The 25,241-nt window shown below is 50.8% G+C and overlaps 1 protein-coding gene across 2 annotated transcripts; it reads right to left on the reverse strand.

Annotated features, from left to right (window-relative positions):
* Positions 1–597: 597 nt before the first annotated feature.
* PAQR7 (progestin and adipoQ receptor family member 7) lies at positions 598–10,523 on the reverse strand. 2 transcript variants are annotated; one of them, XM_012750463.3, is made up of 4 exons: positions 10,043–10,523; positions 7,399–7,491; positions 6,002–6,097; positions 598–2,658 (listed from the first exon to the last, which is right to left on the reverse strand). In XM_012750463.3, the coding sequence occupies exon 4, from the start codon at positions 2,634–2,636 to the stop codon at positions 1,596–1,598; it is 1,041 nt and encodes a 346-aa protein (XP_012605917.1). In that variant the 5' UTR covers positions 2,637–2,658; positions 6,002–6,097; positions 7,399–7,491; positions 10,043–10,523; the 3' UTR covers positions 598–1,595. The 2 variants fall into 2 exon arrangements, with proteins under 2 accessions (XP_012605917.1, XP_012605918.1); XM_012750464.3 differs by lacking the exon at positions 10,043–10,523 and adding an exon at positions 9,598–9,709.
* Between the last annotated feature and the right edge of the window lie 14,718 nt (positions 10,524–25,241).

The following is a 25,241-nucleotide window of genomic DNA, read 5'->3' on the forward strand; positions in this document are numbered from 1 at the left end:
GAAATCTAAAAATGCTGGCATCTCAACCATCCTTCCACCCCTAACCACCTTCTCCACAGATGGAATATATGGATATGTATCTATAAGCTTTATTAATATATATATATCAAAATATGCATTAATATACACATATTATATATATCTCACAAGGTCCCCCAGGATAATTTAGCAGTGGAGTGATATTTCTTACTCATTTGAGTTTTTTCCTTATCTCCCTAATTTTCCTCCATTTTACACGCATTGCTTGTATACTATTAAAAAAGCAATATTATAAAATTTAGCATATAAAAGCCTTCTTGATTGAAGAAAAAAAATGAAATCTTTGTCAAATTATAAAGTGGGATTATATATATTTTAAACTCATTCATTTATTACTAAAATTTATTTAGTAACAAAACTGCCCCCCACACCCTTGCCAAACACATTTCACTTACATTTATATAGAATATAAGGCCCCACCCCCATCCCCACCCCCAGGCAAAGATAAAACAAGAACTGTCCTTTCTACCGTGTCCACTCAGCTTCCTCGAGAAAACCTCCCCCAACACTGAGTGGGGGCCCCTCCCTGGGACAGGAGACAAAGAGCAAAGAGGCAGCTACTGTCACAGCCACTTTATTACATCCAGGGCATATTACAGTCCAGACCACCCCCAGCCCCAGCCCCACTGAGCGGCTTCTTCCAGCACCTGTTGGCCTTTGCACAGGTTTTCCCCTCGGCTTGGAACACCCTTCCTATGCTACATCTGCGAACTCCTATTCATCCTTCCCAACCCAAGACACAGAGGGTCCTGGGCAGTCTTGATTATTCCCTCTCAGTGCTTCCCTTGACAGTTCATTCAGATAGTAAAGCCTTTGTCATGCTGCATTTGGATCCACAGGGCCCAGCCGGTGGCCTGCCTCTGAGCAGAGGCCCAGGAAACACTGAATAGATGATTGAATCATGAACAAGGGAAGCCGGAGAGAAGCTGGGAACAGGCTGTGTGGGACACAGACGCCAGAGCCACTGTCTGGAACGGAGACTGAAGGGGTATGAGGCACTGGATGGGATCATTTATGTCTGACACAATCTTCTACTTTTGGGGGTCTCCAGAGCTCCAACGCTGCAGGCTGCACTGCAAGGGACGGCAAGATCCCACATGTATTTGGGCCCTGCCCCTTCCCCATCCACCCATGAAATCTGAGTAGAGGTGGGCTGCTGAGGCCTCCCCTGCCTCTCAGCTCAAATCTGACTCTGGCCTAAGTTTTACCTCCCACTCACAATCTGGAAGCCCCAAACTGGGGTCCTGACTCAAGGTGACTCCCAGCTCCAACCCCAGTAAGTGGAGAGGAGGGACAAGCCAGGGCGGCCAATGCCTTTCTCTCTTTCCCTCTCTCAGGGCAGGAAGCTGGGGCAGGCCCAGGAGCAGACCCCCCGCAGCTCCCGGCCAATCTCCAAACCCAGGGATTGGCCAGTGTTGCCGCAGGCAGTTGAGGTGTACACACAGTCACCGCAGGCCAGACATGAACGACTTTATCAGGACTTGTTCCCCTCTGAAGCCAAGGCCAGACCTCTGTCCCCCACTCTACTTCCCCTTCTCTACCAGCTGCTTCCCCGTTCACTTGGTCTTCTGATCAAGCCTGCGCCGCACCAGCTGGCTCAGCAGGAACGCAGTGAGGAGACTGCTGCCCGCAGTGAGCAGGAAGAGGCCAGAGAAGTCATGGGGCCAGCGGGTGTGCAGAGGCTCGTAGATGGGCCGCCGGGACTCATAGTCCAGTGCCACAGCCTCCAGCTGAGCCAGCGTGCACAGCACCAAGAAGACGTGGAACACCTGGTGGCTCTGCCCAAAGACGTGGCAGCTGCCAGGGAACCAGCGCTCAGGCACGAAGGCAGAGAAGAAGGCAGCAGCCAGCAGAAAGAACACCACCTGGCACTTGTGGTAGAGAAGGGCTGGGTCATCCGCGGCAGGGCCAGGGGACACCAAGATGCGGTGCACCACGGGGCTGATGTCCAGCGCGTAGGCCAGCGCTGAGGGCATCTCCTGGCAAGTGCGGCCCAGCAGGCCTGGTTTCTGGATGAACTTGCTGCAGCAGGAGCCAGCGCAGGACAGCCAGGCGAGAAAGGCGGCCGTGGGCAGGAAAATGGCCTGTACCCGGGCATGCCAGGTGGGCTCGATGGCGTAGTAGAAGTGCACCAGCGCACTGCCGTACTGGTACAAGGCCACCCCCACGTAGTCCAAGAAGAAGAAGCTGTAATGCCAGAACTCGGACTTGGCCTGCAGGAGGTGAGCCAAGGCACTGAAGGAGAGGTAGGTGAAGGAGGTGAGCACGATGATGAAGAGGGGCAGGGCGTGCGGGTCTCCCCAGAAGTCCACAGTCCTTGTAAACATGGCCAGCCGCAGCAGCAGCACCACAGCCGCCACCAGGTGGGTCCAGACGTTCACCGCCTCATTGTGCTGCTGGAAAAGCGTGCGGAAGTAGAAGCACCAGGTCTGATGCAGCGGCCGGTAGCCCACGTAGATGTACGGCTTCCAGAAGAGGGGCGGCACCTCCGCTCGGTCCACCGTGAAGACGGGCTCTGGCTGCAGAGATGGCTGACGCCCCTGGATCACCTGCCGCAGATTGGGCAGCAGGTGGCTGAGCTTCTGGGCCATGGCCATGGCTGTGGGCTTGGGCAGGGCGCTGGGAGAGAGGCCAGAGTGGGGTCAGAGGCCTGGTGTCCTCCTTACCCCCATGAGCAGCAGCCGGGGGGCTCTGAGGGCCAGGCCTTACTCCCTCCTCCCCACACCCTCAGCCCTACTCTGGGTTTAAGGGGAGAAGAGTCATCCTAAGGAGGAGCTCAGCTCTGACCTTGTCAGAATAAGGGTCGTTGTTTTGTTCCCTGATGTATCCTAAGTACCTGGGACAGTGCCCGAGACACCGTACGGCAGGTGCTGAGTAAATGTTTGAGGAACACATGAATTAACAGGGCTGCCTGCCTCGGTCATTTCCTCTCCAGCCCAGGCTCCACGCAGCAGCCCCAGCTGTCTTCTCTCCTAACGTACAGATTTGGCCATGTGGACATGTGGAACACATGAGATGGGGACAGGCTCTCTCAGCCTGTATTTGTGCCACCATCAGTGTTCACCTGGTGGTGACAATGACCTTGCTAACACACCCACCGCCTCTACCTATAGCCCCTTCAGAGTGGCCCAGGGCTCCCACTGACCCTCTGCCACCCTACATGCTCTGGTCCCTGCTACCTTCTCCAGCATCTTGCTCAACCACAGCACACTTCAAATCCAGTCACAGCCTCACCAAACCCCTGGACTGCTGTCTCCATGCCTGTAGCTTTGCACAAGCTGTTACCTATGCCTGAGACATTTTCCTCCTCTTGCCTTCTAAGCAAACTCCTAATCACTCCTCAAAACCCATTTCTTCTGTGATGATTTCCCGGGCCCCCTGAGCCTCCTATGATGACCCCCTACTTGACTGAGTGCCTGCCATCAGACCATCCTTTGACTCTTATAACACTTCTCATTGACATTCAAATTGTTCATGGGAGCTCATGGAGGGTAGGCTATTTGTCTTATTATTGTGTGAAACTCTGGTACTTAGCAAGTAGCTGGCACTCAATGTTCACTGAATGAAAACAACATAATAGCATTCTGATAACTACGCATACCCTTCAAGGCCCAACTCAAAAAGCCACTTTGTTTCTGAAAGGCCCCAGCTAACCACTGATGAGCCTGCAACCCATTATCAGGTTCCCCTCTCCAGCCCCTGCCCCACCACCTGCGGTTGCTAATTCCAAACAAATCAAATCTAAGCCCTCATCCTGGCATTGAAGGCCCTCATTTCCCATGTAAGCCCAACGTCACACCCTGTGCCATCTTCCTGTCCCTGCACTGAAATCCTATAAGGCCAGGACTTGCTGCCACCTCCAGGGGACCTCCTCACTGCTGCCTTCCACCTTCCCCTGACCTATGATGAGTCGCACAATTTAGCCTTTACAACATTCATTCATTCGTTTAGCAAACACTGAGCTCTTCTTTGCCTCATACCCTGTGCTGGGTTGGGAGAGGAGGTGGGAGTGGGAAAGGATTTGACCCCGGCCCTCAGAAACCTCATCATCTGCCAGAAGTTACAGAAAGGAAAACAAATCACAGCAAAGGCTTACACAGCACTTGCTATAAGCTTCCTAACAACGTGTGAGGTAGATACTAACATTATTCCCATTTCCAAGATAAGGAAACTGAGGCACAGAGAAGTGCAGTATTTTGCCCACTCAGCCTTAGCCAGGAAGTGGCAGAGGCATGCTCTGAACTCAGTCTGCACTCTTAACCGTTACCCTAACTGCCCTCTGCAAGACAAGGTGGCATGCCTGGTCACCACATCACGGTTTTGTATGGCATCAGCTGCGTGATTCAAGCTTATCTTCATTCATTGCATGATTCATTAACTCAGATATCTAATGAAAACCCTGCCAGACAATTTCTTGCCCCCTGCCAAATAAATTCCCGCAACAAGCTTATTGGACTCAGTGTTCAGGTTCATCCACTGTAACCACCTTTGCCCCAGTCACTGTACATGGCCAAGAGATTCAGGCAAGATAAGGCAGTCACATTCTCTGCCACCAGCGGCACTGTGATCACCCTTGAACCCACTCAAATAATCCATACACAACTCAAGTAAACACAGAGTGCTTGCTACCCAAAGGCAGCATCATGATGATCGATGCCCCCAGCACACACTCTCTCCAGCCTGACCTGCACCCCAGCTCCTGCTGCATTGGGATTTGGAGTCAGCTCTGGCCCTGGCCTGTCCTGGTCCAGCGGGGAGGCAGGAGTTACTAAATCCCCACACTGCTGCACTGGGGGTGCTACTTGCAACAGGGAGTACAGGACTCTTCTACTTCCTATTCCCCAGAGAGCCTGGCACAAGGCAGGTTTAGGAAGCAGACAATCCTGAGAGGCTAATTATTGGGGCCATTTCAGTCCAGAGCATGAGATGCCCCCTGGCCTGCCTTGCTGGTGGGGGAGCTGGGGCTGGATTGCTTCCTTTCCCTAAGAGATTAGGCTTTGGCCTTCATCATCTGGCCTCCACCCTTGTCCACAAGTTTGTCTTCCTTACCCGGAACCTCATGGGGCCAGAAAAGGCCTCTGAAAGCATCTATTGCAGCTTCCTTGTTTTATATTAAACCAGAGCCCAGAGATAGGAAGGCCTTTCCCAGAGTTGTCCAACCCAGCAAGGTTTCTATTCCACCTTGGGGACAAAGATCGAGGGATGACGAAACCCATTGGTGCCCTGTAGACACCTAGTTCCTGAGTCCCTGTGATCTGTTAAGTCCAATCCTATGCTCCATATCCCACTCTTGGAACTGTCCAAGCATAACAGCACATTAAAGGCTCTGAGAAGTCCTACAGCAAAGAAGTCTGCTTAGCTCTGCTGAATCTATACTTGCCAAGCTCATGTGACCAAGGATTCCTTTCCCAGTAATTATATTGAAATGTAGCGTTTACTGTGTGCTCACTCTATATAGCCTTGTTGCAATTAATCCTCATCAGTTGCCTACAAGGTACTATTCTGCCCATTTTGTTGTCTTCTGAGCTGTCTGCTTCTGAATAGTGCACCTGCCAGGCTGCCAGGCCCTGCCTGTTCCAGCAGCCCAGCCCAGGACACCTCCACGGGGCCCCTCCAAATTGCACTGGGTACCTGGGAGTTTCTCTCAAGCCTGGGGGCTGACGACTTCTGCTGTGGGACTGGGCAAATGCACCAGATGCCAAGCACTGGGTGTCCCTTCCACAGGCGAGGGTCTCTAGGGGCGGGCCTTCTAGAGACTGGAGATGTCTTATATGATGCCACCAGAGGGTGGGGCTGAAGACAACCCCCCAGACCTCTCTTCTCCCCACCTTTGCCACTGCACATTGGTGAAACCAGGCTGTATACCCTCCTAGCCAGGCCTCTGCTGCAGAAAGAAGCTCACCTTTAACCTCTGAGGGGGACATATTGGGAAACTGAGAGCTGGCTGAAAAGTGTGACTTACCCACAACAGCAAAGCAAGGGCCAAGCTGGGCTGGGACCACGTGTCCAGGACCTGGTTGATGGATGTCAGGCAAACTTGGCTGGCTCCTGTCCCCTACTGAATGGGAATCAGAATGGAAGGAATTAGGAATAAAGGAGAAAACAGACACTATAAAGGCTCATGAAGGAGATGGACTTCAGATGCAGACAAATCAGGTTTGACTCCTGATTCCATAACATGCTGTGTGACTTCAGACAAATGACTCACCTTCTCTGATCCTTAGCTCCCTCATGGGAATTAAAATATTATCTACTGCATATATTGCTGTAAAACTTAAATTTATTAAAGTAAAATTTAGCTTATTTTATGGACTCAATAAATGATTAACATTATTAATAATTATAATAGTAGTAAAATTTGAAATATCCTCAGCCTGAGAGATTTGCTTGGGGTTCTCTGTCCTCTTTTAGCCTTCAATAGTTAATTCCACTGGATTGGGGATGCTCAGAAAGTTAACTGTGTCTCCTTAAACATATACCTTATCTCTAGGGATGTGTTTAAAGACCAGGGAAATTTGGCTAGATATGGACTTCTGAGGACACCGACCTTACTTAATAATTAAACATTCTCAGCAAAGACCATTCAGAGTACCTGCCCTGGATTCACAGAGCCCTGGAAATTGGCCCTTGCCCAAAAGAGGTAACTGGGCAGTACATCCCCAGGGGACAGGACCTCAACTCCAGGACCCCGGCAGCCTGCCCCAGAGTGACAGAGTGCAGGAGGGTACACTGTATTAGCAGGTAATCCAAAAGGCATGTGGCCTGGCCTGGGCATGTCTTGCAGGAGGTTTGGGAGGTTTCTGGGCTGGCTCCAATGGGAGTTCCTCTGTGTGAGGAGCAAATCCCTCCCCTCCCTCCCTTCCCTTTCCCCAGCTCTCCCAATTCTTATCCCCCTTTTCTGCAACTCAAGGTCAAGACTCCCCACTTCCCTCCTCAACCAAGGCTTGCCACCTCTAGCTCCTCCTGGTCAAAGGGGCCCACAACCCCCCTTGGAGAAACAGAAGAGCAGGTTGGGGGAACAGGGTGGAAAATGGGCTTTGGGGAGGGAGAGCCCTAGGTGACCCCTGTCCCACAGATTTCACTCAGTGCTTACTATATGCCAGCCACAACGCCACGGGGCTGGGCACACAGGGAATGAAGCAGCCAGGCTCCCTGCCCCAACCAGCTCAGCCACACAAACCCCCGTAGGCCTAGGAAGATCCAGCCAGGAGGGAAGCCACCCAGGTGGCGACCCTAGAGAACTGAAGAGAGCCACCGTCCCAAGGGTGGGAGGCCACTACTCATCTCTGGCAGACTGTTTCAAGAGAAGCCAGAATCCCCATTTTTATGTGAGGTTGGAATTTCAGGTCTGGAACTTACCAGCTGTGCAACTTTGCAAAAGTCCCTGAACCTCTCTGAGTTTGTTTTCTCAGCTGTAGTCAGAGGATGAAAATAGCTACCTCTTGGGCTCTTCTGAAAGCAAAAAACATCATGGATGTTAGGTGTTGGCTCCACTGTTTTTGTTGGATTCTCATCTGGCCCAGCCACTCAATCCCTGTGTGACCTTGGACAAGTCCCCTTCCTTTGTGGCCATTTCTCCAAAATGTCAAAGGAGAGAATGAATTCACCAGTGACTTCAAAGGCCCCTCAGGACCTGTGACACTCCAACAACATTTATTTTAGGCCTACTATGCATCAGGCACTGGAGCTTCAACAGTGAACTGAACCATTTAAAATGCTGCCCTCATAGAATTTACAGCCCAGGGAATCAATACCAAAGGGTTAACACCTCAGGGTATTAATGCCCTGCCCTCTTGGAGCTTATAGCCCAACTCTGCAGTCCCTAACCCCTCAGTGCCAGCCCTCAGCCTGTTAGGAACAGGGCCGCACAGCAGGAGGTAATGGCACAAAGCTTCTGCTCACAACACCGCCTGAGCTCCACCTCCGGTCAGATCAGCAGCGGCATTAGACTCTCCTAGGAACCCAAACCCTACTGTAAACTGCGCTTGCGAGGGAGCTAGGCTGTGCACTCCTTAGGAGAATCTAATGCCTGCTGATCTGAGGTGGAGCCGGTTAGTAGAGAGCTTTGACTACACAGTAAATGTAAGGTGTTTGAATCATACAGAAATCAGCCCCCCAAGCCCCATCCAGGGAAAAACTGTCTTCCATGAAACAGGTCCCCGGTGCCAAAAAGGTTGAGGACCACGGGCCTGACACCTGTTGCAAGTATTATTTGGTTATAGAATTCCACTTCCTCTTTTGCCTCCTTCAAACAAAATATTCATTGTTGCTTTTCTGGGCCCTGATTGTTCAGCATATTCTGTTAAAGACAACTTTATCTCCCCATGGAATGCAAAGTCTAACCCCATTAGATAAAAATAAGAAGGCCAGACAATGCTGACACTGGGGTTGTCAGAGGTAAACTCTCTTGAGGAGTCCTGACGAGGATGACGAGGCTGAAACATTTTTAATGAGATTAGGTGCTGCCATTAATAATTTATAGTGGCTTGCTGTTTACCAAGAACTTTCACACACATTTCACCTCTCTCACAACTCTCTGTACCCACGGCCAACCTGTACCCTCTCTATCCAGCCCAGGGGCAGAACAGCAGAGCATGACTGTCTGGCTCCAAAATTAGTGCTTTTGCCCTACATCCACCATGGACGACTTCCAGGCACCCATGGGTGGCTACAGATTAAACAGGCAAAGTTTTCATCCCTGGCTGGCCTCCTGATCTCCTAGCAACCAGGACACCTCCCTCAATGCAAACCAATTCCCCAACTCAACCCAAAAGTTTAAGGAAAAACTCCCTCCATATCTTCCAAAATTGAACAGAAACTGTTTTTGGGTTTTGTTTTTGTTTTTTTGTAACAGCTCTTTGGGCCTCCATTTGTACTGGGAAATGTGATCTGAATGAAATAATTCTTAAAGACATTCTGTGGAGCTCAGACTCACAACTGCTGAGGAAGGGGACTCTCTCCAGCCCAGAGCGGTTGGATGAGCTGGCTGTACAGTCAGTCACCCAGCACACGCCACACAAAAGGGACCTGAGCTTCACTGCTGACCAGCGAGGGCCCCTCTGGGCAGGGGAACTGAGGCTAGAGAGGGACAACCACCCAATAAGAGGGCCCAGAAGTGGCACAAGCAACATGACGCAGGAAGCTGGGTCTCTCTGATAGGAGCTCAGAAACCGCGTCCTGAGCCACCCACCCAGGAGCAGCCAGACTGAGAATCCAGGAAACCCCTCAGACTCCAAGGCCTTGGCCTGACCTAGCCCTGCAGGTCTTGGGGGCTGCCCCAGAGAAATCTCTGGGGCTCTCCGAAGCCTGCAGGCTTGGGGCGGTGCCGTGGGCAGCGTGGGGCCCCTAACCGCTTCCCTCACTGTGTGGGGGAACCTCCAGGCCCTCCCGCACCAGAGAGGCCTCCCCATCCCGAGGAGTCCGGTCTGCTTGGGCCTCTGAAGCAAGAGCTCCTTTGGGCCCCCAGCTGTGCTTTTCCCACTGTTCCTGGTTCCCCAACTGGGACCCTTCCGGTCACCCAGGTGGGGGCACCCGCACCCTTCTCGTCCCCATTCTCACCCAGATTCCTCCTCCAGGAAGCAGCGAGTTTCCTGCCTGTCCTCCAGGACCACTGTCTTCGCGGGCACCGGTTCGCCCTCCCCACCTTCGCTCTCCCCCGGGGGTGTCCCCATGCGCTGCACCCCTCCCTGTCCCCAGATACACGCTGTTCTCATCCCTCCACCCGAGGCCTCCCTCGCCCGCATCTTTGCCCCCTGCCCAGCCGACTCCCCACCCCACCCCCGCCCGAGCCCCTCTCTGCTCCTCCTCCCACTCTCCCCAGCCGCTCCAGCATCGCTCCCCCTGCCTGGCCCTGCCCGGGATCCGACCCCCCGGTCCTCTCGCTCTGAGCAGGAGGTGCTCCCCTCCGGCTCTGCTGTCCTGCCTGTCCTCTCCCCGCGTCCCCCTCCCCACGCGGAGCTCCCCTCCTGCGTCCAGCCCGCCACCCGCTCCTCGCAGGCCCTACCTGTGGCGGAGCGGAGCCGGAGAGCCGGGGCGGCGGGCTCGGCCGAGCGGGCAGATAAAGGGCCGCGGGCGGCGGCCCCGCCCCGAGCCGGGGGAGGGCAGGCGGCCTCGGCGCTGCGGACGCTGGGCCGGCAGCCCGCGACCCCGGCCCCGCACCCCCGCTGCACGCGCAGGCGAGAGGAGTCGCCCGCCCGGAGCCTTGGGACTTCCTGCAGTCGCCCAGCCCGGGAGACGGAGCCCCAGACAGCGGTGCCCGGAGTTCCTTAGCTCGGCTGAGGCTGCGGCTGAGCGGGTCTCCCAGCCGGACCGCGGAAGCACAAGCTACAGTTTCTGGGCCCAGCTGGCATGGGAAGGTGGGGGACAGTTGTAGCAGGAGAGTGCACGACCTTCCCAGCCAGAGCCCCGGCCCACTCCCCAGTCACTTCACCCTACCAGCCCACCCCTCACAAGGCTACCTTGGCACCTTCATCTCTCTGCTGGGGAGCTCCTCCCGCACCCCAGCTTATTTCAACTCCCACACAAAGCCTTCCCCCCCACCTCTGGCAGCTTCCCCTGGTCTGCCCAGCCAGTGCACGTGTCTGGACCTGTATTAAAACACCCACTCTCTACTCCCTATCGTCACACCTTCTCCCAGGATTGGGAGCACCAGTAGGCCTTCAATAAACACTGGATCAACAATCCCTTGGGTTGCCCCATCCTCTGCTGTGCAAATACCTGGACCAGGCAGAGTGTGGAGACTCCCGCCCCCTTCTTGGTAGAACATAGCCAATGACTCTACTCTGCCCTCAGGGAGCTTTGTGTCCCCTGGGAGAGGCAGTTGTGATGCCTAAGCCCAATGACAGGATCTGAGTCCTAATGCTACCCCCAACTCATCATGGGATCTTAACCAAGTCTTCTTGTTCTCTCTGGGTCCTCAGTGTTACCAACTGTCAATTGGGAATAATGCCACCAACCTGACACGATTGTTAGGAGAATTAAATAAAACAATGGGCATGAAGGCTCTTTTGTCCACTGCAAAGTACTAAAGGAACATATATTGCTTCTATTATATTATAATGAAACTTACATAATCACAATGTAATAGCATGAAACCTATCTCTCCTTCAACAGGTTCAGACAAACCCATAAAATTAGTTAAATCTCTTTTACTCACATGGATAGGAAAAATAGCATAGAAAAGCCTCATTTAGAACAGATAAAATATAGGAAATTAAAATAAGTAAAGATATTATGGAGAAAATATATCTATATGTATATCTACATATATGTACATATATAGACATATATATTCTCTGTTAGAAGCTCCTGCTCTGTTGCCCAGGCTGGAGTGCAGTGCTGCAATCACAGCTCAATACAACCTTGAACTCCTGGGCCCAAGCGATCCTCCTGCTTTGGCTTCCCAAGTAGCTGGGACTACAGGCACAAGGCACCATGTCTGGCCCAAGAAAATATTCTGTACAATAGAATACATTCTAACATAGTAAATAAAAATTTAAAACGCAGAAGGTGACTTGGAATCGGCTTTCATTTTTGGAGCACCTGCTCTGTGCTGGGCTCATTTTAAAAGTTACAGTTTGTTAAGCTCTTGCCATGTGAGTGGTACACTAAACAGTTTCTGTGACTACCTCTTTGATCCAGACAATCCTATGAAGCAGGTACTATAATTAACCCATTTTACTAATTGGGAAACTGAGGCTCAGAGAGGTGCCAAGGCTCTTATATATTATCTTGTGTGAGCCTCCTGCATTCCTTTGAGGTGAGTGTGATGACCCTGTGGTCAGAAAGTCAGAAAACGATACCCCACAGTGAAGGCCTAAGAAACAGCCCCGAAAGCAGTCTCTCTCTGACCTTCTCCTGCCCTCCTGTCTCTCGCCCCTAAGCCACAGAAACCATTAATAGAATCCCTCTTTCCCAAGGCTGCTCAGAGAAACCAGAACCCCCTTTTCCCTGAAGCCAGATGTAGCCTGAAAATATTGACCTAACCTACCCTTCCCGCTACCTTTCTGTGTAACAGCCAGTCATAAAGAAATTAAGACCCTCATTCCTCACTTGGAAGGGGTTGTTGAAAAAAGTTAAAACATAATAAAAGACTCTCAATTCTAGAAGGGTCCTGCCCCCTACCCAGGAGGAAGGAATGCTGCAGAGAGAGGCCAAGAAAAATCTGAACAGACAGGCCTTGCTGGGTCTCCCCACTCAGTCTGTTAGCATCAGATCACATGCTTTTTGTCCAATCGTGTCTCTACAGTTGTCCATGCTTCATTTAATCTAAGCATAAAAATGGATGGTTTCCCCTGTACCTTTGGGTCTTCATTCTGAAGGCTCTGTGTCACGTAAAACTATGATCAAATAAATATATTATGCTTTTCTCTTGTTAGCCTTTCTTTGTTACAGAGGTGTCAGCCATGGCTCTGATGAGGGGAGGGAAAGGATTACCCTCTTTCCACTCTTACAACCCCCATTTTATGGATAGAAAAACTGAGACCCAGGCCAGGTACAGTGGCTCCCATCTGTAATCCCAGCACTTTGGGAGGCCGAGGCATGGGAATTGCTTGAGGCCAGGAGTGCAAGACCAGCCTGGGCAACATAGCAAAACCACATCTCCACAAAATATTTTTAAAAAATTTTAAAAATTAGTAGGGCATGATGGTACATGCCTGTAATCCCAGATACTCAGGAGGCTGAGGCTGGAGGATCGCTTGAGCCCAGGAGTTTGAGACTGTGGTGCGCTATGACTACATCACTGCACTCCAGCCTGGGTGACAGAGAGAGACCAGTTGTACGCAGGTTCTGGGAAGCAGATCCGGAGGTATGCTTGCCAGAGAGAGGTCACTTAACCATGAAACTTGGATGTGAATATCTGAGAGCCGAATGATAAAAATAATAAAAATAAGGACAGTGAGCAGTTACGGATGCAAAACTCCTTCCATGTGCTGTAGGTCCATGGGGGTGTTCTGTCATCTCAATCCATGGATGTGGAAACAGACTCAGGATTTGGCTACTTGCCCAAGGCCACCTGGCTGGCCAGTGGCAGGCCTGGATCCAAGCCTGCTCTTATCGGCCCCACAGCGCTGGTATCACCGAGGGAAGCTGTGGGCAGGGACGTCTCCCTGTCGGCTCCAGCTCCTTTCCCCAGCCCAGGCATCTCCCTCCCTATGGTCCCAGCTCAGACTGGACAGTTTGGCAGCATTCTGGCCACCTGGGCAAGGCCTGATGACACGCTGCTCTGGGGGCCCAGACCCCTATAACCCTTTGAGCTTAGGAACCTGGGCATAGGGGGTAACCTGCGCATCACCTGGCTGCCAACCCAGGTACCAGGCTCAGTCCTCAGAGGATCAGGGCCCCAGCAATACCAGATTCCTGGGCAGGCCAGAGTGAAGTACCTGCAGGAGCGAAAAGGCCTCAAGAGTCAGGCTCTGAGCTGGGAGACCTCTAGGAAGGGTTCAGTGGACCCAAAGTGAGAGAAATGATGAATGTGGTGCCTGAGTTTTCCCCAACTCCTTCTTGTCTCTTCCCCCAAACAAGGTCATCCATTCGCCTAGGTTCACACCAGCTCTAACCACTCACCAGCTGGGTGCCCCTGGGCATGTTACGTAACCTCTCTGGACATCAGTCTTGTCAACTCAAAACCAGGGTAATAGGAGCCGCTACATAGGGCTGGTGAGTGAATGACATGCATGCAAGGTGCTTACAGCGCCTGGTGCAGTAACTGCTCAATAAATGCCAAGTGTCGCTCTATTTCAATTCTTTACTTCCCCCTTTGCCATTCAGTAAGAAAAATAAAGGTTTCTTTTAAGCCTCAAATTTTAAGGCATTTGTTGCACAGCATTATGGAAGCCATTCCCGCCTCGTACACATAGCAGGGCCAGGATGCAGACCCGGGGAGTCTGGCTCATGACCACAGCCTCAGCCACAAACAAGGTAGTGGGAGCGTGGTGCGGAGGGACTGATTTCTGAAAGAGAGTCACTGCCCTATGGCCCCTTGGGATGAGTTGAACAGGATGAAAAGGAGCACATTGACCATAGCCCACCCAGTCCCATCAGGTGACCCTCCACTTTCCTGCCTCCGGGCACCCTCTGAAGTTGTGGGGGCCCCCCAGCCTGCTACCTTAGACACAGACTAGAGGTGCAAGCAGTTAACATCCTGGGCCAGTCCTCACCCAGTGGTGTGTGGGAGTAATTGGAGAAAGCCCCCACCTCCCATCTGAAAGAAGACAACTCATTCTGTCTGCCCGCTGGCCTTCCTGAACCCAGGCTCCGTTACCTAAAGCAGCAACCTCCTTCCTGTCACTCTACTTCCTCGGGTTCCCTCCCAGACTCCTTGCACCTGAATCTCTGTTTCAGGCTCTGCTTTAAGAGGAAACGGAAAATAAAAAAAAAAAAAAAAAAAAAAAAAAAGAGGAAACGGGACTAAGACTTCCAGGAAACAACCCCCACCACCCTCCCAAAGAAGAAAAAAGAGTCAACTTTAAATCCCTGCCAAGCCCTGAGAGCTTCAACACCTGCTCAAGACAGTACCAGCATGCCCAGGACCATGCCCTGCTGTCCTACTCCAGACTCCAAGATGCCAACCCCTGTCCACTCATGATGGACCCCCTGCCTGGAACTCACTTTGCCGCAGACAGGACCAGCTACGTGCTTTGTGGGACCCTGGACAAAATGGAAAGGCAGGCTCTGGTTCAAAAATTGAGAATTACAAGACAGCAACAGCAGAGCAGGAAACCCAGCACGGGGCCCTTCTCAGAGCAGGGCACTGCGTGGCAGCACAGGTCACACGGCCGTGAGGCGGCCCTGGCTCCAAACAGCTGAAGGACTGCGCCCCTCACTTCCCTCAGATCTCTGTTTAAAGGTCACCTTATCAGAGAGGCTTCCCCTGACCACCTATATAAACTAGCCTGGTCTCCACCCCACCCTCCCTCCAGGGCACTCAGCACCCCAGGATGTACTGTCTGATTCTCCCCAGATGGTAAGCCCCAGGGGTCAACTGCCACGCCTGCGCACTGGATCTCAGGTCCAGAGCAGCTCTGGACATATAGTAGGTGCTCCATAGAGACGGAAGGAAGGAAGGAAGGAAGGAAGGAAGGAAGGAAGGAAGGAAGGAAGGAAGGAAGGAAGGAAGGAAGGAAGGAAGGAAGGAAGGAAGGAAGGAAGGAAGGAAGGAAGGAAGGGGAAAGGAGGGAGAGAAATAAGGAAGGAAGGAGGAGGAAAGGAGGGAGGGAGGGAGAAAGAGAGGGAGAGAGAGAGGGAGGAATAAGGAAGAAAGGAAGGAGGAGGAAAGGAGAGAGGGAGGGAGGGAGGAAGAGAGGGAGAGAGAGAGGGAGGAATAAGGAAGAAAGGAAGGAAGGAGGAAAGGAGGGGGAGGAGGGAGGTAGGAAGGAAGGGGGGAGGGAGAAAAGAAGCTGTCTTCCCACCTGGAGTCAGCCTAGGCTGGGAGAGAGGAAATCTTTGACTGAATAGTCTGAAGTTGTGACTTACTATCTCAAATGACTAAAATGAAAAATACTTCATGACTTAATAAGGTTATTGGAAACACTTAAAAAAAAAAAAATCTGAGAGTATCAAGTCATGGGAACTGTTTGTGGTTTTAACCAAGGGACCAGAAGAACCAGCCCACAGAAAGTGGGGCAGTGGGGAAAAGACAGAGCTGTTTTCTTTGATCCCCCACCTAGTCCACATACATAGGTATGGGTGCTCAACCCCTCCTGTTTACACAGATGGAGGCAGCCATACACAGTGTTTGCTACCTTCCTTTTTTACTTAACATTCTTGGCGGCCATTCCTTATACATACACAGATGCCTCCTAATTCCTGTTTATGGCTGGAAAGTTTCTGCTGTGCATGTAGGGTTATAATTTACTTAACCCATCTCTTATTTATGGACATTTAAATTGTTTCCGCTCTTTGCTTATAAACAATGTTGCAATGAAAAACCCTTCTCCTATATCATTACATGCAAGAATATTTGTAAAATAAAGTCATAGACTCAGGATTATTGAGTCAGTGGAGATTTTGGTAGCTGTTGCCAAACTCCCCCAAGCAATATACAGAAATGCTTGTTTCCATCACCGAGTGTGGCATCAAACCTTTTAATCTTTGCCCATCTGCTAGGTGAAAATGAAATCTCAGTTTCCATTTAGTTCCCATTTCTCTCATTATGAGTGAGGCTGAATGTCTATTAAAATACATTTAAAATAGAAGCAGTTCACCCACAATCCCCTCCTCTGACACTCCAGCCGGCATTAATTTCCCCATTCCCTTAGGTTTACTGCCTATATTCACTTTTAATGCCAATCAGAGAAGACAGAGAATTTAATATTCTGCTCCTTCACTTCATTCATTTTTACCCACCTACTTACTAGTCAGGATGAGCTAGGTTACGACACAAGAGCAACCCCAATATCTCAGCGACTTAAATCTGGTTGTATTTCTTGTTCGTTCTGCATGGCCATTGGCTATGTCTCTCTCCGTGTCATCCTTACTCTAGGGCCCAGGCTGATGGAGTGACCCTAAGATGTAGCCAACAGCCTCTGCAGATATCAAAAGACTGTAGTAAGTTTTGTGCTGGCTCTTAAAGTTTCTGCTCAGGACTGACCTACATCACATCCATTCACATGTCATTGATTAAAGCAAGTCACATGGCCACAACTAACCTCAAGAGGTGGGAAAGTGCAACAGGAGAAGAAATAAATATTTGGTGGCCAAATATTTGCTCAGTACTAGTGGCTACCACACCTAAGCATCACATCTGTGCCAGGCTCTCTGCTCATTCCTGGAAAAGGGTGAAACACTAGATGTGGTCCCTACACTCAGCATCCTCCATGGTCCTACGTGATCAGAGCCACCTTTCTGTCGAAACACATAACAATCACTTGGAACAGTTCTAGAACAGCCCATCAATAGAACAGACCTGCCCAGGTGTGGGACTCATACCTGTAATCCCAGCACTTTGGGAGGCCAAGGTGGGAGGATCCCTTGAGGCTAGGAGTTTGAGACCAGCCTGGGCAACATAGTGAGATGCCATCTTACAAAAAATTTAAACATTATCTGGGTGTGATGGTGCATGCCTGTAGTCCCAGCTGCTCAGGAAGCTGAGGCAGGAGGATCACTTCAGCCCAGGAGTTCCAGGCTGCAGTGAGCTATAATCATGTCACTGCGTGTCAGCCTGGGTGACACATCGAGACTGCATCTCAAAAAGAAAAAAGAAAAAAAAAATAGAACAGACCACAATTTGCTCAATCATTTCTCAAACATTGCATATTCAGGATGTTTTAATTTTGTCTTTCTCCTTCTTTGTCTTTGAATATTAAAATAGTATTGCACATAATCACATCAAAAAGAAGTAAATACTGGGGAATAAATTTGACAAAAGTCAAACAAGACTTGCACAATGAAATCTACAAAAGATGTCTATAGATCTACATATTCAACTCAATCTCTATCAAACTCCCAGCAGACCATTTTACAGAAACTAATGAGCTGATTCCAAAATTTATATAAAAATGCAAAGAACTGGCTGAGCACAGTGGCTCACGCCTGTAATCCTAGCACTCTGGGAGGCCGAGGAGGGTGGATTGCTCAAGGTCAGGAGTTCGAAACCAGTCTGAGCAAGAGCGAGACCCCGTCTCTACTATAAATAGAAAGAAATTAATTGGCCAACTAATATACATAGAAAAAATTAGCCGGGCATGGTGGTGCATGCCTGTAGTCCCAGCCACTTGGGAGGCTGAGGCAGGATTGGTTGAGCCCAGGAGTTTGAGGTTGCTGTGAGCTAGGCTGACGCCATGGCACTCACTCTAGCCTGGGCAACAAAGCAAGACTCTGTCTCAAAAAAAAAAATAAAAGCAAAGCACCCCAAATAAAAAAAAAACAATTCTGTTTCTCAAAATGTTTAACATAGACTTACCATACAATCCAGCAATTCCACTTCTAGGAATCTACCCCAGACAACTGAAAACATATATCCACACAAAGACTTGTACACAAAAAAGTCCAATGCAGCATTATTCATAATAGCCCCAAAGTGGAAACAACCCAAATGTTCATGAACTGATGAATGAATAAAATGTGGTATATACATATAATATTATTTGGCTATGAAAAGGAATTAAGTACTTTGTGTGTCATACATAGTGTGACATACATAGTGTGTCATAGTACATAGTATGTCAAGTACATAGTGTGTCATACACACTATGACATGGATGAACCTCAGAAATATGCTTAGTGAAAAGAATCTGGATGCAAAAAAAACCCCACATATATTGTATGATCCCACTTTTATAAAATATCCGAGAAAGGCAAGTCTACAAGACGGAAAATAGATCAGCTGTTGTCTGGGGCTGGGCAGGAACAGCATGAGGAATCAATGGGATGATTGGATGTTCTACAATCAGATTGTGGTGGTGCACAACTTTGCAAATTTACTAAGTCATTACAATGTCCACTTTAAAAAGAAGTGGACTATATGGTATGTAAGTTATGCCTCAATAAAGCTGTTTAAAAAATAATATTATAATTAACATTTTTTTTTTTTTTGAGACAGAGTCTCACTTTGTCGCCCTGGGTAGAGTGTCCTGGTGTCAGCCTAACTCACTGCAGCCTCAAACTCCTGGGCTCGAGTGATCCTCTTGCCTCAGCCTCCCGAGTAGTTGGGACTACAGGCATGCGCCACCACACCCAGCTAATTTCTTCTATTTTTAGCAGAGATGGGGTCTCACTCTTGCTCAGGCTGGTCTTGAACTCCTGAGTTCAAGCGATCCTCCTGCCTCTGCCTCCCAGAGTGCTAGGACTACAGGCATGAGCCACTGCGCCTGGCCAGCAATTGACATCTTTAAACAACAAATGTTAATTTGCAATTTCTATTTCCTCACTACACAGAGGGGTCATTTTTCGGACTTGCCGCCTGGCGTTGCGAGGCCTTCCAGAGTTTGTTTCAAGATCTGAGCTCAGGATGTGCTCACTTTTCCTGCTTGGAACTGAGAGACCTCAGATCTTTGTACAAACTGGGAGTGTCTGGCAGGGCCCTTTCAGAGGCATTTCACAGCTAGAGAAACCAAGGCCCAGAGAAATAGAGGGCCTTACCAAGACCTTGCAGGCAATTGGCAGCACAGATGGGCTTCTGAATGCCAATTCCGGGGGAATCCATCACCCTTGACTCTTTCTCGCCGGAGCCCCTTTAACTCCTCTGGAGGCTCCTGTCCCCTGTGTGAGATGCTCCAGTCGCTTCCCTTCTCGGGTGCACAGCACAGACTCTTCTAGGTCTTAAAAAGTCTGGTCCTTTTTGCTATCAAAGTGTTTATCTTGACTGGGAGCGGTGGCTCATGCCTGTAATCATAGCACTCTGGGAGGCCGAGGCGGGCAGGATTGTGCTTAAGCTCAGGAGTTCGAGACCAGCCTGGGCAAGAGCGAAACTCCGTCTCTACTAAAAATAGAAAGAAATTAGCTGGACAACTAAAAATATATAGAAAAAGTTAGCCAGGCACGGTGGCGCATGCCTGTAGTCCCAGCTACTCAGGAGGGTGAGGCAGGAGGATCACTTGAGCCCAGGAGTTTGAGGTTGCTGTGAGCCAGGCTGACGCCATGGCACTCTAGCCCAGGCAACAGAGTGAGACTCTGTCTCAATAAAAAAAATGTTTATCCTCTGTTCAGTCTAAAGCTTCACCTGCTTTACTCCAGAATAACTGTGGGGAGAGAGAGGCTGTGATCAGCTTCTTCGTTGTTTCTCCACCTTGCTGTCCCTGTGCTGCTTTCCCAGGGCTGGTGAAATAGGAGAGGAGGGGGCGAGAGTAGAAAAGGTCTTCCTCCTCTGCTGGGGTTGCAATTGGGCATTGTTGCCTCTGGGCACTGCAGGTACCCAAATGCTGATTCTGTCCCCATGGGGTGCTATTTCCCAGGAAAACCCCTACCAGGGACCTTGCCCTGCATTCCCAGGCAGGTGCTGGCACTCTCTGGCTGATCCCTGGGACCCTCACCCCTCAGCTTCTGCACCCTTATTTACCACCCCTGGGAGGAAACCACCTTGGGCAGGGGCCTTTCCAGAAGGTTAACAGCCATCTTCCTTCCTAAGGTCCCACTTGCCCCCCACCAAAACAGTCACCACTCTGCACCATCAGGGCAGGAGCAGTCTGCTCCCAGAGCAACTGATCCTGATCCTTAGAACAAACTTCAAGGTAGACATTTTCATTCCTCGCTCCCCCACTTCACAGATGGGTAAACTGAGACAAACAGACCTGTCTGGTATTAGAATCCAAAGGACCCCAAAGCCCTTTTGTTTCTTCCACATCAAGGATCCTCTTGGCCAGAAAGTTCACCAGTCTCAAGGTCATTGCCATCATCCACAGCAAATATTTATTGAGTACCTAGTATTAGTGAGACAGGTCAGACCAGGTAATCTGCGCAGACTGGAAGCTCAAGGCTGGGCAAAGGGCAGGAGCCGAAGGGAGGAAGGATTGCTCAGCCGAGATCTGTCCCTGCCCAGCCCAATGAGTCCATAAAGTAAATCTGGAAGGAAAAAAAATCACCAGGTCATCTACAATCCAGGGATCAAGTGACAAGAGGCGGAGGTGCCATCAATCAAGGTTGAAACCAATGGTTCTCAAACTTTGCTACAAATGGAATCACCCAGGGATCTTTGAAAATTACTGACGTCTGGCTCCTACCCCCAGACATTCTGATCTGATTGGTATGGGAGCAACCTGGGCTTCGGGATGTTTAGATGTGTAGCAGAGCTGTAGGAGGGAGGGGTGTGGGGAGGAGGTTTGACAGGAGCAGGTGGTGGTGACAGCCTCCAGGAGCCTGAGGTGCTAGTGCGGGAGCTCAAAGTACTGGGCTGGCCCAAAGTGGGCACTTGGGAAGCACAAGTTGGAGGACGGTGGGAGAGAAAGGCAGGAGGGAGGGAGGGGATGAGAGGGAAAAAGAGCACGAAACACAGGCAATGTGGTGAGCTAGGGTCCATCCTCTGTCATGAACTTTCTGTGTGAGCTTGGAAAAATTGCTTCCCCTCTCCAGCCTTAGTTTCTCCATCTGGAAAAGCAGGAGATTGAATTTGTGGATAGCCAAAGATCCTTCTGGCTCTGGGGTTCCCGATCTGCAGATCCGTAAACAAAGCTGTTCCCCCTGAGTCCGGGCGGGCAGGAATAGGCTCAGATGTCCACAGGCAGCCCTGGCCCCTCCCCGGGCTCCCGGCTGCTATGCTCATGCTTCCAGATGAGTTTGTGGCTGTGGAAATTTCCTCAGCCCCTCCAGCTCAGCCCAGGGAACGTGACTGTCCTTTCAGCTTCCAAATGGAAATTTCCACTCTCCCCCAATAGCTGGTGGCAGATGCAGCACCATGGAGCTGGAGACAGACAGAGATCATGGCCATGAGGGAGGGGACAGGGGACAACCTGTGTTTACAGGCAACACAGGGGGAGGCAGGGGGCCAGGCATCTTCCTCTTAAGTATTTATTGAGCACTTCACCTACTATGTCCTGGGCCCTATGCCAGATGCCAGGGACACAGGTACAAATAGGATAGACCCCGTCTCTGCCCTCCTGAAGCATATCTTCCAATAGGGGAAGAATCTATATAGATAGTGCAACTAAAAGCAAAGCAGGATAATGACATGGGGAGTGATGCCAGGGGCAGGGAACTCAGAGAGCGGGAGATGAGGGAAGGCCATGCTGCTGACAAGGTAACATTGTGTCACTGTCATGGGAGCAGAGGGTCCCAGGCCTTGGCCAGCATGTTGAGCCAAGGATGGGGTAGGGGGAGGTGACGAGATCTCAGAACCAGCTGGGGGCCTAGGGCCTTCCAGCCAGGGTGAGGACTTTGGATTTTATGTTTGGTGCTATGGGGAGCCCACAGGAGGCTTTGTGGCAGTGGGGTGACGTGATCTGACTTCCATTTTATGTTTACTTATTTTTTACAACCCAGTATAAATATTTATCTTAATATCAAGCACAGGCTTCATCACAAAGACTTGGTCCAGTTTCATGAGACTTGCGTAAGTGCATGTATTTTACCAGAGCAAATGCAGACTCGAGAATTAACTCATGGTGCACAGGCTATGCAGTGCGTCACTTAGAGGCATTTGTGGTGGACAGTGCAGGGCCTGACTCATGCTCCCCCTGCAGAGTGCAGCTCCACCTCTGCTGGAAGGGGAGAGTGCGGCCAGCAGGGAAGCGCCAACCCAGAGTTCTTAGCGCCAAGAGCAACTCTCTGTTTTCATTGCACCGGTCCAGGGCTGTGATTTCCCCCAGCAGGCTATTGGCAAGTGGGTGGCACATGGTGGTACCCTGGCCACACCATGTTGACATACAGGTCCCTTCAAATGCCAACATCACACTTCAGGACTGAGTTGTCCAAGCCCCGGGAGGAGGGCTGGAGGAGATGCCTGGACATCTGGCCCTCTCCTAGCCAGGGGCAACCTCCCAGCCACCCAAAACTCAGGGCCCTTCTCTTGCCAGTTGCTTGTCAGCTAGGGTAGTGAAGCTGAAGCCTCTTTTTTGTCAGGATCTTCATGGAGTAGTTTCTCATGCCACAGTCCAAGCACTCCTGGTGGTATGAACAGAGGCGCACGGGGAGGCCGCCACCCCGCTCAGCACAAATGGTGGGTATTGAAGGCTCCAAACCTGACCTGGGTCATCCTCTGTCTTTTGGGGCAGATTTCAGCAGAGCTTTGGTAAGGAGAACATGTCTTCCTCAGAGCAACGTGGAGCTTGTGCAGAAGGTAGGATGCTAGATTTTTCTCCAAGTCAGCCAGTTCATTTGGGTGCTTTGGGGTCAGGATGCGGGTATTGCTCTGAGCTGTCGCCCACATATTTGTCCCATGTTTACCGTGACCCTCTGGGGTATCATTCCCACTAAGGCCAGCTTTGCAAATGCCAGAGTCATTGTCGATGATGAGTGCAGCAATTTCTTCTTCTATTGTGACACAGCTGAGGCGGCAAATGCACTGGGCAGAGGCCTGGGTGGAGGATCTGGGCATCACTCTGGCAGCCACGGGGAGCACACTGCAGAGGGCAAGAAGGACAGAGTGGGGCTGGTACAGGGACCTCTGTGAAGATCCCAGCTGTTGATGGTGGGGCCCGGGCAGGGGCATCTCAGAGGAAGAGGTGATGGGGTCTGGGAGGAAGATGGAGTCCAAGCATCTCCCCGGCGTGTCCTTCCACTGTCAGATCATTGAACTGCTCCCCACTCTGCAGGACACATGCATGGAACCCCACAGCTATCATTCCTTCTTTCTCACATGCACTGGACGAGTAATTATGGAGTGCCACCGCCAATCTGACCAGGACCCACCCTGCTCCCCACCCACGGGTGGCTCCCCAGTGCCTATAGAATCAAGTCCAGATTCCTTGTCCTGTGACCTCCCAGCCTCATACCGCCCTGCCCCCTCCATCTGCAGTCCCGCCACACCCGCGTGCTGCCATCCCACCTCGCCCAGCCCTCCTCATGCTGCTCCCTTTGTCTGAAACACCCCCTACTGCTTTTTTTTTTTTTTTTAACCTGCTCAACTCCTGCTTCTCCTTTGGGACTCAGCTCAGGTGTCAACTCCTCCAGGAAGCCCTCCCTGACTGGTTCCCACCACCCTGGTCTGACTTGGTTGCCCTTCTCTGTACTTCTACGGGTCCCTCTGATTACCCTACCAGACCCGTCACACTGTGACATCTGTTAGTTGCCTGTCTCCCTCCTGGGCTGTGTGTCTTGTTGTCCTATATTCCCAGCACTCAGCACAGAGAAATCTTGGAATGTGGGATGAATGAATGAAGCATGCCAGTCCCTTGTTAGGTTTCATCTTCAGAGATGAAAAAGAGACATTGTCCCTGTCCAAAGCAAGGAGAAAAGGGAAATCAAGAAACAATTTGTCAAACAATGACAAAGAGGGGTGCAGGAAAAGGGGGGAATGAGGTTTTCTTGGGGGGGGGTCAGTGAGTACAGTGGGGTTTCTGGAGTCAGAAAGCCCTGGATTCAAATCCAGCACAGCTGCTTATCAGCTATGTGACTGGGCCTGCTTTCTTAACCTTCCTCTCCCTCAGAGACAGAATGCAGCAGTGTGGCTCATGGAAAACACTGGAGAGGCTGGGCATGGTGGTTCATGCCTGTAATCCTAGCTCTCTGGGAGGCAGAGGCAGGCAGATTGCCCAAGATTAGGAGTTCGAAACCAGCCTGAGCAAGAGCGAGACCCCCGTCTCTACTATAAATAGAAAGAAATTAATTGGCCAACTAACAAATATAGAAAAAATTAGCCGGGCATGGTGGCGCATGCCTGTAGTCCCAGCTACTCAGGAGGCTGAGGCAGGAGGATTGCTTGAGCCCAGGAGTTTGAGGTTGCTGTGAGCTAGGCTGACGCATGGCACTCACTCTAGCCTGGGCAACAAAGCGAGACTCTGTCTCAAAAAAAAAGAAGAAAAAAAAAACAACACTGGAGAAATATGCTGACCATTTTGATTTGCTAACATAATGGGTGGGCAATGAAGGCTGTGGGAACAGACATGCCACACTCAACCCTGTCACCTGTTCATACATCAAACTCCATCACCCTTGGGATCAAATGAAAATGCAATAGCTCAGAAGTCAGGTTTGGCTTCTTGTTTACACCGGAGTGCAAACTCCTTGAGGGCAAGAACCTTTATCCATTTTATTTGCTGCTAAATTCTCAGCACCTAGGATAGTGTGTGGTACATAGTAGGTCATCAATAAATGAATAAATGACTGACGCGCCAGCCCTAGGCTCTGAGCCTGACCCTGACCACGCCCTTGCATGGGACACCCTAGTTCGTTTCATTTGGCCTGGCCGGCCTCGTCTGTGCTCCCACCTCACACTTGCTGGTTCCTGCCTTTGGGCCTTTGCACTAGTGGTCCCCTCTGCCAGGAACACACACTCCTGCCTGCCTCATCTGTGGTGGCCCCTCACCCTGCCACAGCCACTGTGTGTCACATCTTCTCCATAGCACACGCCACAATCTCTGTAGCGTCTGTCTCCTCCCCGAGAATGCACGTGCAGGGGTAGGGCCCTTGTCTGCCTTGAAAATCGTTGTATCCCCAGAGCCGAACACTGTGCCTCGCAAGAATGAGGGCTGAGTGTGCATTTGTTCAGTGAATGAATGAATGGAGAGACTTGTTCTGGGTGATCTGCTAGGGAACCTTCTAGCTCTTGGAAATCTACAGAGAAAGGAGAGGAAGGGGACTGGGGGTAAGGAACATGATACATGAGATATGTC

The sequence above is a fragment of the Microcebus murinus genome, chromosome 2 (genome assembly GCF_040939455.1).
Source record: "Microcebus murinus isolate Inina chromosome 2, M.murinus_Inina_mat1.0, whole genome shotgun sequence".
In the NCBI taxonomy this organism is placed as follows: Eukaryota; Metazoa; Chordata; class Mammalia; order Primates; family Cheirogaleidae; genus Microcebus; species Microcebus murinus.

What these genes read in the sequence shown, in the direction of transcription:
- PAQR7 (XM_012750463.3), bottom strand. Translation starts at nt 2,636, where the DNA reads ATGGCCATGGCCCAGAAGCTCAGCCACCTGCTGCCCAATCTGCGGCAG.